The sequence below is a fragment of the Tachypleus tridentatus genome, chromosome 9, assembly GCF_004210375.1.
Source record: "Tachypleus tridentatus isolate NWPU-2018 chromosome 9, ASM421037v1, whole genome shotgun sequence".
In the NCBI taxonomy this organism is placed as follows: domain Eukaryota; kingdom Metazoa; phylum Arthropoda; class Merostomata; order Xiphosura; family Limulidae; genus Tachypleus; species Tachypleus tridentatus.
In genome coordinates, this window is record NC_134833.1 from 42505109 (window position 1) to 42517326 (window position 12218).

At 31.6% G+C, this 12218-nt stretch overlaps 1 protein-coding gene across 8 annotated transcripts in view; it reads left to right on the top strand.

Moving 5' to 3' along the window:
- Window positions 1-12218, top strand: part of LOC143225138 (uncharacterized) — a 78042-nt gene that overhangs the window by 26904 nt on the left and 38920 nt on the right. For 6 of the 8 annotated variants that reach the window (XM_076454005.1, XM_076454009.1, XM_076454003.1 and 3 more), the window contains 2 exons: window positions 1209-1273; window positions 12141-12211. In XM_076454005.1, the coding sequence (XP_076310120.1) occupies window positions 1209-1273; window positions 12141-12211 (136 nt within the window). Of the gene's footprint in view, window positions 1-1208; window positions 1274-4680; window positions 4805-12140; window positions 12212-12218 lie in introns of those variants that run through there. The other 2 variants (XM_076454010.1, XM_076454011.1) reach the window with 1 other exon arrangement.

A 12218-nucleotide genomic window follows, 5' to 3' on the forward strand; every position in this document is an offset into this window, starting at 1 on the left:
ATGTTCCAGACTGCTGAGATCTGCCTAAGTATTGGTGGGTAGTAAGTGAGTTTAAAAGTTGAAATGTAAAGTTTTACTATATTTTTTAATACTTGAACTGAAATCTAAATAAAAGTGTGCTGTATTTTTGAAGTTATTTTCAATTGCATCATTAATTCTTATTCACATACAATATCAATGGCAAAAAAAGGCAGAAAAAAAGCTTCTATAATGCTTCTTATGGGCAGAAATCATGTGTTACACCGTTTAAACCTGGAGCTAAATCTTTAGATGTATTTGTGGTTCTGTATATCTTGTCCAATCTAAGAATTTGATTCCATATCTACATAAATCTGTAACCTGAGTAGAAAATGTTGCACCTTGAACCTCTCTTGCAACTCATTATGGTCACATGGTTAATGAGCATAAGTACATAATGGGTTACTGTCATTATTCTAGAAGAGATGTGGTCAAGATTTATACTCTCTGAAATTGATGTAGAATATAGTTTTTTGTACAAGCAAAACTCAAGATTATCATTAAATTTAATGTATTACGTATATCAAGCTCAGGGAAATGGATCAGAAGTGAAAAGATGTAGTAATTGAGTTGAGAAACTTGACAAAGCATCTGAATCATTTCTTGTTCAAGGCAGCACATTTTACGGTAGAGATGTGATTAAGATTTCTATTATTTAAATTTAATGCATTAAATGTAACAGTAGTCTTCAATTTTGCTTCTATGAAAATTTTATTATACATCAAGAAATAAGAAATATCTTAAAAAATATTTTAATTATGAAATTCTTCTCTAATTTATGCTTAAACACTTATTCTATAAATGTTCTGCACAATAAAATGCATATTTCTTGTGGTAGTACCACTAAAACATAAATTTAGGTTTTTATTCTGTCATCTTCATACCACAATCAATTTTTCTATGCAAACAAATTTATAACTAAATTTAAAAGAAACTTTTAGAATTAAAAAAGTTCAACCATGTATACTTAGCACCCATAAGAAAATTGAAAAAAAACATGAAAAAGGAGCCATTACTGAAGAAATACTTATTTATATGTGCTTTAATTTGAATTGTTCATTTGTTGTTTGTACATTTCTTTCATTGACAGTAAATGCAATTTCTAGGGTTTTTGCTTTCTTTCATGTGAAATAGTATCACAAGTGTGATTATGTGATTCTGATTTTAAGAAAGTGACACCTCTGTTTCAGACTAGATTCAAGTAAAGAAAATACTGTGGTGAATCATATATTTGGAGGTTACTTTAGAAGTCAAGGTAATGGATATTGATCCAGAAGTATTTCATATATTATCTTAATAAGCATTTTATTAGTGACACATTAGGTAAATGAAAGTATAAGGAAATTTAGGTTTTAAAAAGTAAAAGTAACTCATTTTAATCTAACTTAGTATTTTCTAGCAGAAAATCTACAAAATAGGTATTTAAAATATTTTGTCTTTTTGTCAGATATTATGTGCTAATAAAAAAGGCTTACTCTGAGAGTCATAAAGACATTACTTATATAACAATAATTCAGACACAATGTTATTCATTACTATTTTATCATATAATAACGGATTTAACCAAGTAAGTCTATTTGGCTATATAATGTGATCTACAAATATCCAATAGAGCAAGTGCCTGAGTGCTATTTGTTTTGCAGGAAATAATGATAATCACAAGCTTCCAAACAATACTGTGCACGTAGCATTTGTCACTTCGGTAGTTCAGGTATGAATGCAAGATGGTGTGTTGTACCATTTTTTATGAACCATTGAGAAAAGGTAGTTGACTTGTGATGTTGTTAGTGGGTTCTGCAGCTCCAAAGCAGCATAATTATGCTGTAATGAGGACTGAAGAGAACTCCAGAGTGTTACCCAGTGATGCAAGCATTCACACACAACTTTGTAGCTGCATTTTAGTAAGGACTGTGAGATGGTCTCATTGTTTTGATGTATATTTCTAATTGTGAAAACTATGCCATGAGTGTAACCTGAAGGGATAGCTATCCACATTAAGAAAAACTTGCGACAAAGAGATGTAGGTTCACTCTTTGAGAAACTTGTCTTGGATATAGTTGGTTTTTTGCTCAAAATTGAGCTAATTGACTGGTACATGCTAATTATAAATTTATATCACCAAGTGGATCAACTATTTATTCATTGTTTGTTTCTTTTTCCTTACCTTCACTGGGTAGTTGCCTGAAAATAAATAATATATTTCTGAGTACTTGGAGATAACTATATAAATCATGGAGCAATCTGTTTGCAGATTTGTGTCATGTGTTGGGTTTAGTTAAAATGAGCACTTTATTTTCTGTTTGCAGATTTGTGTCATGTGTTGGATTTAGTTAAAATGAGCACTTTATTTTCTTATTTCCAATCTTGTTTATTTTAATGAGTGATGCAAACTTTTAAATGAATACTAAGTTTGTGAATCATGATTGAATTGACTGAAATGAGCACTTACAGTGATCCTAAGAGTTGATTTGTAGTGCTCAACTGGATTTTGTGTTCTTCCCACAGCAGTGTATGGAGTAATTGAATTCCCTAATGGTTGAGGTGCATGAACTTATACTTCATGATATGGATAAAGTAGCTGTACATCAAAACAGCTGTACAGTTAAGGTTTAAGTGCAATGCCCAGTAAGACTCTAATGTACTTATTGCAAAAAGCACCTTGTTTTTAGCCAAACTGGTTTTTACTTGTATGTTGACAGCTTAGTTTGTCATGCGAGTCACAGTGGTTGTATGATATGCTTGAGCACATCATCATGTTTAAGCTATATCAGTGATGACTGGAAGAGAATGGTTGCTGCAGGAACTGAAGGTGGATGAGAATATTGACTAATGATAAGAGCACTGTGGCTTATGATCTCAACTTAGAAACATGCTGATAGTCTGTGAGCAGTTGGATGTGGAAATACAAGTTAAAAAGCAGTCTGTTTGATCTTATTATTGGCTAATGCTCAAGTTTCAACCTTCTAATCAGTAGACTGAATTAACTGTTCTACCAGTAGTTATGAAGCCTGGTTCAGTTTGTGAAAATTGTGATATTTTTTACTTTCCAAGCTATTGAATAGTAAGGTTTGTACATGATGAAGTAGAGTCAGTCAACAATAGGAAAGATGCATGATTGATAAATTATCAACTGTGTAAGCACTGCAATCTTACTTTCAAAACTATTGAGAGGTATTTCCTAACAAGACATAAGTCTGATATCACTGCATAACAAAGTTTTTGCTTCTTGAACACTGTTGGGTGTTCCTTATAGATTTTTGGCTGCTGATCACAAAAATCACATCCAAATTTGCCCATCACGTACTGTTTTATCGAAATCTTCAATTTCACCAGGACATTATTACAATGGAAAAACGATATCAGAACAACTGGAATCCGTCAATGCATGCTGACTACTGTTGGACACTGCAACGTGATGCACCGGACATTGAATACAAACAAAAATCAGGAGCAAAACACTTTTAATTATGTTGAACTTAATAGTGTATTAGAAACATAAATGCAATTAAATACGTTGTTGCTGGTAAACAGTTAACTGTCTATTTCTCAGAGTTCTGACATGATGAAGCAAAACCAAAACTATATTTGTGCATACCCACCAGGTACCTGTCACAATCAGCAAAAACTTTTCAAAACTTTTCAAAAAATTGTTGTGCAGTGTATGTGGTAATCACTTGATCTATTTAGTAATTTGAAGCAGTATTTTTAGAACACCCCACATAATACTTGCTAAATATACATTCATGGTTGGCAAGTTTGTTATATAAGATGCTAGGATTTGAACAGCTGATTTCAACTGTTCATTATAACTGAAAACTGTTACTTTGCAATCTTTGCCTTTTGAGCTTTCAGATGTTCACTACAGTCTACCAGTTTGTTCTGGTATAAGGCCATTCTGCTGTCTGTTGTTATGATTCATAATTTTTAGTATCAAAAAAGAAAAAGTTAGTCACTCAATTTCACTTGCCTTTGATATTATTTTACCAGTTAGTGCTCTTCATATGCCTGCAACAACTATCTTGGATGCTGGAACTATTAAAAAACATGTTTCAGTAATGCCAATTCCTGGCTGCTATATGGATGGAGGCTTGTTCTTCTTGCTGAAAGACATTAAATCATTGTGGCAAAAAGAGCAACAATAGAGACTACCAGCTATGTCTGAGAACAGTTGCCTTGTTAAGTGGGAGTGCATAGCTTTAAAGTCTTTAGGGAATCCCTGTTCAAAAGGTTTCAGAAATCTTATGTCTGTTTAGAAGTGTGGTATTGTAATATGTCAATCACATACAGATATCTTTGCATATAAATTTTATTTTAAAATTCTTATTTTTAATTTACATAGTATCTAGATTTATTTATTTTCTAATTTTATTCATTGATTTGTTTGCAGCTTTACTTCTGACTTTGTATGTGGTTTTGCTTCTTGTTTTCTTAATTTATGATTTTAATTCCATAGGCATTTTTACTTTTTTGTGAGAATCTTTTAACATTTTTATTTCACATTTATTTTTATTAAATTTTCAATTTATGCTCTTTTTTGCTTTTACTTTCTTTGCTTTATTAGTTTTGTGTTCACTGTGATTTTTTTTTTTTGAGGGTTTAGTCTTTCTTTTAAGTTTCCTGTATTGTCTACTCATTCACAGTAGCTCAGTTTTTCATGATTCCTTCAGAAGTGTATGAAGTAAAACATTTGCCAGAAAAGTCCTTTCACAGTGATTGTCTATCCATTATTACTGGTCAAGCAGTATAATTATCATGGAAAGTATACAATGATTCAAGAAGGACTAAGGTAAGAATGTTACAGCAACAGAGTTGTTTCTTATTGCTGTAAGAAAAAACAAAACATCCCACATAAATTTCATTGTATATTAAATTTTTCTTTGTAGTTTATTTACTGTAAGAATAAGAATGTTGTGGAGTTTGCTATTGTGATTTTTAGTGGTGGATTTATGGTTGTGTGGGCCCAGAGGCTAATAATTTTTGTGGGCCATACGTCCCATATATTTTTACATAGAATAAAATTATAAAAATACCCTCATTAAGACCATGGGCTCTGTATCTGAGCCCCTACAGCTAATGCTCAGAGTAGGAATTTAGATTCAAAAGTTTTTTTATTTTTAAAATTAACCTTGGATGCTCAGATATATTGTTTTTTTTTTTCATTATGGATATGATTATGTAGTGAAGAGGTCTTTCCGAGAGATGGGTAGTAAAATTAACATTCTCAGTTAATTTGATTGTGGGGGAACTTCCAATTTAGTGGTAATTTTTGTATAATTGTGAAGGCAAGAAGTCTTAAAAAGAAAAGAAAAAGACAATGAAATGTAAAAAGAAGAAAAAAGTTGTTGTCAGTTTCTTTGAAATGTGTTTTCATCTTGTATCCAGTTCCAAGTAGATTAACTCAATTCAACTATCTAACAAATTATGGTGGCTGGATTTGATAAATCCAATGCTATAGAGTTTGATGGGGTAAATGGAAGTGACCTGAAGAAAACCCACTTTTGGTGGTTAACAAATATCCTACCAATCAACACACTGAAAAACAAAATACGTCTGTGGCTATATATATAACTAAATAACTAACAACAAACACAACAATAATTACATCATGTGTAAACAAGGAGAAAAGTCTGATACTGTTCAAGGTAAATTCTTGAGATTTAACTGTGTTAGTTCTGTTTGTTTTTTATGGGTTTGTGCTATTAATTTTAATAATGAAATATTTTTGCCAAAGTGGAAACTAGAGATGAGAACTGTTTTGTCTGTTTGTTATTATGTGGGATGTGTTTGTAAAAACTGTAAATCAGCTTTTGGACCTACTCTTTGATTGGGAACAAATCACTTATTTTATTTAAGTACTGAGAGGGATTGTACATTGGTAGCCAGAAGGCTGTTCTGATGGCTCTCTTTTACTGTGTCTGTATTTCACTAAATAAATAATTTGACTTGTTACTGGATGGATGTATTCAATATGTGGCATAATATAGGCTTTATAAATAGGCATTACTGAATGGCTACTTCATCCTTTGTTTGTTCTTCCAATTCTACAAAGATAAGTAATTCCCTGGCTGGTATATTGAGGTATGGTGTTAATATGGTGCATCTAGATGAGGATTTTGTATAGTGTGAGACTTAAAAAATTTACAGTATTTGTGAGATTAATTACGTCATACAGTTTTAAGTTCATTTTCAAAAACATACTTTCCATCCACTGACACTATAGCTATTTCTCAACCTCTGAGTTTCCCAGTCTTTGCCCATCTAAGCATTGAGAATGCTATTCCAAATTTTTATTCCCAACTAAAATGCCTTAGGCAAATTCTAATTTGTAAATTTCTCCACCAGCATCAATGTGCCCTCTTTCTAGTTACTGCATATATACACCCCATCCCAGTAATTTAATCACATTCTCTTGATAAAGCATTTGTTACAGGTTTCTATCAACAGGAATTTGTGATTATTTTTAAATTTTTTATTTTTTACTTTGTGGATTTGAACTTGGTCAGTGTTTCTACAATTATCTTTTCTTTATAATTAAACACTATTTAATTTAACAAAGAAACAACAATTTACCAGTGGATATGAATTCCTGAGTTAATATATATTGCTACTAGTGAAATCAAACAGACTCTGCCATGTGGTGTTTGTCAACCATCAAGGGAGGGGCCTCTGCTATTGTATTAGACTCTATTCCTTCCTTGTTAGCAGAAAGGACAGTGAATGACTACTTGGTTTTCCTCCTTTTCTTAATATTGCTGTTCATGCTAGAAGATTTGCCACTCAGTTATGTGATAACTATGCTCTGTCTTCCACATTTATCAGATCATCATACTTTTGGCTTATTACCACCAGGTGGAGGCCTATATATATTCTTGATGGATGGACCCATTTTGGACCTGTATATGTTTAGATTGGAACCTATGATTACTTCAAACAGATCACAGTTTTCTCATATTCATCTTACTTTCACTACTGTTCTAAGGTATTTATCTTCAATGCAACTTTTCTCTGAAACTAGTGGGAATGAGTTGGGATTTTGCTGAGATCTACCTTAATCAGGTTGTCTTCTTTTATTTTTCTTTAATTTCTTGGCTGGTCCATTGTTAGGATTTATTGTGTAGAGACACTTTCTTAGAAGGGATTCATTTATAGTCTTCTGCACTCAGAGATACAAGAAGCTCCTTTTCCCCTTCCACATTATTTGCTGGAGTTCCAGAGATGTTAGAATCCTTAATTAATGCCACCCATTTACATTCATCTTTATCATTCTTTTACTGGTCATTGTCTTTCTGGATCTAGTTTAGGAATATTGGTCCTCAATGTTTCCCAATGCTTGCCCTTAGTTCCCATAATAGTGTTCTTCCTTATTCTTGAGGATCTTTTACTTGAGCAGATGGTAAGTATGTTTTGAAAGGTAACATTTTTCTAAACTGAAAATGTATTTCCAACATTACTTATATCTCTTACATCTGCTGACACTCTTCTGCCCCACCTCCCCACTTAAACACAGTTTATGTCTCAAAAAAATGATTACATTATCTGAATAAGGTGGTAACATAACTGTACCAAGATACAGGGCACATTGAAGTTAGTGGAGAAATGTGCAGATCAGAATTTACCTAATACATTTAAGTGTGATATGAGAGACTGGAACAAGCATTTTCAATGCTTAGGTGTGCAAAGATTGGAAACACTGAAGATTGAGAAATAGCTATATTGTTATCATTGGCAAATATTATTGGATATACATTTTCAATTTAGAGAAACATTAACTTTGATACTTCTTGCATTTTTTAAATTTTTTGTCAGTGTTTATGAAAAGCTATTGATTGTGTTTTAATGAGGTTGAGGCCTACCTGCCACTTTTCATGTCAGGTGGTTATATAATTAAGTAAAGTTTGAATGTTTACTGCAGCAACAAATGAGTCTTGATATGTGCTCCAGACTGTGTCATTGTTAACATTTTGATATACCAGATTGGAGGTTAAAGAAAGAAATGGTGTGTCATTTATGAAAATTAGCACCAAGCCTTGAATAACTCTAACTTGTAATAGAAATGACTTGGAAAGGCCTTTATTAATCAATAGTGATGTGATTTTAAAGAAAATTTCAGATCCATTTAAAGAGAGGAGTGGGTGTATAGAATAATTCAATAACTTTAATCTTGGACTATTTGGCAACTGTGCAACTGTAGAAATTCTGGACTTATAAAGATAAGATAACTGAGAGAAGGTTATGATGCCCACCTGTATTCTCGTGAATGTGAATGTCAAAGGCAGATACCACTAGTTTTGGAAACACTATGATTTGTTCTGGTGTATTTTGTGTTCCATTTATATGTATTATTTGATTATTATTTGCTACACAAAGATTGTTACCTTTATAGTTTGTTTCTACAGTTGAAGTTTAGATGCTTTGAATTAAGAACACTTATGATTATTGTTATAGGTTATTGTTTAGTAATTGATTTTAAGAATGCAAAGTTATTTCTCAAGTAAATTTGTGCAAAATTCAACATACAAACAGCCATTTACTGTTTTTTTTTTTTTGCACAGTGAAATATAAAACATGAAGTAGAAGTGTGTTATCCTTCATAAGTTCATTATTTTATTTTTTATAATAAACTGCATAATGTAGACATGTATTATTCTTCCTACAACCCTCAGTTTATTTTTTGCATATTATCACTTAAAATGGAAAACCTTTTTATTCCAACATGAGTATTTTTCATATCTCCTCATGAAGTGAGATGCATTATTCTTCCTGTTTTTTATTTTTTGTACCACAGGAAGTAGATGTGCATTATTCTTCCTACATTCATTTTTTGTATTTGTATAGTATCACAAGAAGTATGATAGAATGAATTATTATTCCTGCATGTTACTATACTTTTTTTGGATAGTACCATATGAAGTAGAAATGTGTTATTCTTCCTGCATCCTAAGTTGAAAATAACCTGTTAGCTGCCTGAAATCCACCTTCATAAAACAACACATGCAGCTTATACAGAGTAAATATGATCTACAGATAGGATATGTGTAGTTATTTTACAACAACTGTAGTGATCTGCACAGGGTTAATAAAATACATAGATTCATTATGCACTTATATTGTTTTAAACACTTGTATCACTCTCGTAATCTAAAACTTTGAAAAAGTATATTTTACTTGGTAAGAAACTACATAAGGTAATATGTAAATTGTATGGGCTATAAATAGCTTATCTAAGATTTAGGTACCTTTTACAGAGGAAGTTTGCAAATCCATGAACTGTGTACATGATATCTGTACATACACTTTATATGCATTCTGCCTTATTAATTCTAAAATTTCTTATAGCCAATCTTTAGATAGGGTATCATATTCTATCAGGTCATCCCATAAGTAATGCCCAAAAATTTAATACAGAAAGCTCATCATCATTTCTGTCTTTTTAGAAGGCTTTAATGATTAAAATATGTAGTAGGAGGTGTATAAAAATGTTCAAATAAAAGAAACTAACCCAATTCCACTTTTACAGATCATTAATCAAATAAATCCATGTGAAGATGGATGTGTCTGAGTAGCATATTAGACATGTAATGCTTTATGAGTTTAGAAAGGCAATAGTGCAGCAGAAACTATACAAAACATTCAAGGTGTTTATGGTGAGTCTCTCAATGAAAGAAAATTTCAAAGGTTGTTTCAGACGTTCATGTCAGGTGACTACAGCTTTAGTAATGCACCATGTTCAGGTCATCCTGTTGAGTTTAATGATGACTTGCTGCTGGCTGCAATTAGTGAAGATTGTGCTGTAACAGTTGAAGAACTAGCACAGAAGCTTAATTCAACTCATTCAACAGCTCACCATCATCTGCAATTTCTTGGAAATGTGTCAAAACTTAGAAAATGGATCCCCTATGATTTGACAGAAGCCAATCTTAGAGCAAGAGTGGACATTTGCACTTCTCTGCACTCTCGTGAATGTAACTCACCTTTTTGGACAGGTTAGTGACTGGAGATGAAAAATGCTTTGATCAGTCGTAAAGGTGTTGTGTTACACCAGGATAATGCACGGCCCCATACAGCAAGGATTACATCTGCAAAGATTGAAGAGTTAGGCAGGGAGAAACTTCCACATTCTCCTTAAAAGCATTTGAAATCCTTTCTCTTTTTCTGAACCTAAAATTGAACATTACTTTAGGGATTACCTGATATAAAGGAAGGAAGCTAGAGTTCTTATATTGATACATAATGGCTATTCTAGAGAAAATTTGTAACCTTTATTATAACCATCAATTAGCATATTGTCCTCTTTTTAGTTTACCATACAGTTATTCTAAACTTGCATATACTTTGTACAACTGCACAAGTAATTATTTTATAGTGTTACTGTACCATTTTCCTAGGAATATTACAGCACATGTATGATATTGATATTGCCATTCTCTACCTTTTTGACATTAATTTCTTGTTCCAATAAGCAGTTTAGAGTCATCCTCTGACAATCTTATAGGTTGCCTACAAAAATATATTTGTCTCTTTGTGATAATTTTCTAGGCTTCCTACAAGAAATTTGTTAGTTCTTCTGTGACAAGGTTATAAGCCTCCTACTGGAAGTATGTTAGTCTTTCTTTAGAAAGTCTTAAAGTTATACAATTCTAAAACCTGAAATACCTAAATTGTAATGTACAAGTTGACTGTGACTGTTTTATTGAATGATGTTAGTAAATCACTCTATCATCCACAGTGAAGATAGTAACATTTAGTACATTTTCATAAAGTTTTATATGCTTACTTGAGACTCACTGTTAATCTGCAAAAGAGGATGAAAGAGGAAAATCTTCTTGCAGCACTCAAACTACAAAGTTGTGTCTTGTACTTAAATGACAGTGTTATAGCTGTACTAAAGAGTTGTCAAAATTATTTTGTATGTAGTTTCTTGTACAGAAATATATATATCTTGTTATATAGTAACAATCTTGTTTCCAAGTTATCAAAAAATAAATAAAAGAAATTGGTATTGATATGTATGTAAATATAACATGCAGCTACTTCAGTATTACAAAAAGCCTTCACTATTTAGATGTATGTTTAGTATATCACAGATTATATAGGGCTATATAATTTTATGTGAACAAGAACCATACCATTATTTTCCAATAAAATGGATGATACATTAAGTACTTCCCACCAGTAAAAAATTTGCAACTGAATATTAAAAAAAAATTGTATTCTGTAAATGTACAATCATTTGTACATCAAATAGAATTTCATAGCTAGAGGGGAGGCAATAAAAATATACTGGGGCCAAGTTTAAATTAAGCTTAAAATTGTATTTTAGGATGGCTGGATAGTAAAAGTATTAACACTTTTACTAATAAAGCAGAGAACTACATTTCAACCTTCTCGGGTCATCTTCATGTTAACAAAGAGAGAGCTTGCAATTGACCATTGCTGGACACATGTATTAAGGGCAAGAGTGTGAAGGGGTATGGGATTGTAGTGAGCATTGCAGTTGTTTAGTTCCTTTGCTAGCCTTCTTTATCTGAAAAATTTAAAAATATTTGCCTTTTGAAATATTGTTGAGAAATGTAATGTTTGCAGGTGATTGAAACAATATTTCTTAAGTTCATTTTATTGAAAGCAATCAATGAAACAATTCAAATGGATGAAATCCTCCAGACTGACAACACTTGTTTCAAGTCCAGGAAATCTTGAAGTAAATATTTTTTGACTTTAGATTTAATTTCAGAGTTCAATCAGTTTAGTTGGGTGTGTCAATGCTGTTTGTATTTCTTAAAAGGTGATTTTAGCAATTTCAAAACAGAGAAACTTTATAATTAAATCAAACATTCTTCACTATACAAGAAAAAAAAATAGAATCTGTGCAATTTAACAAATGTTTTCTTAAATTTAAGAAACAATCCAAGTAAGCATGTAACTGTCTTTAAGGACACTAGGTGCCAATTAATGTTTAGGAAATCTAAATAGCACAATCACTCATATCTGTATCAAAATAATATTATAACATGAATAGTTAAAACATATGTAATAACTTTCAAATTATTTCTAGCCTTTTGGTATTTGTGTATGTGTATTTTTTGTGTAAACTAACTACATCATTTTTTGTTTCATACATATAGTATTATGTCTTCGTTGTCAAGAGAGAAGTAACACATATGACCATTTCATGGACATTATTGTAGATATTAAGGTAGGTG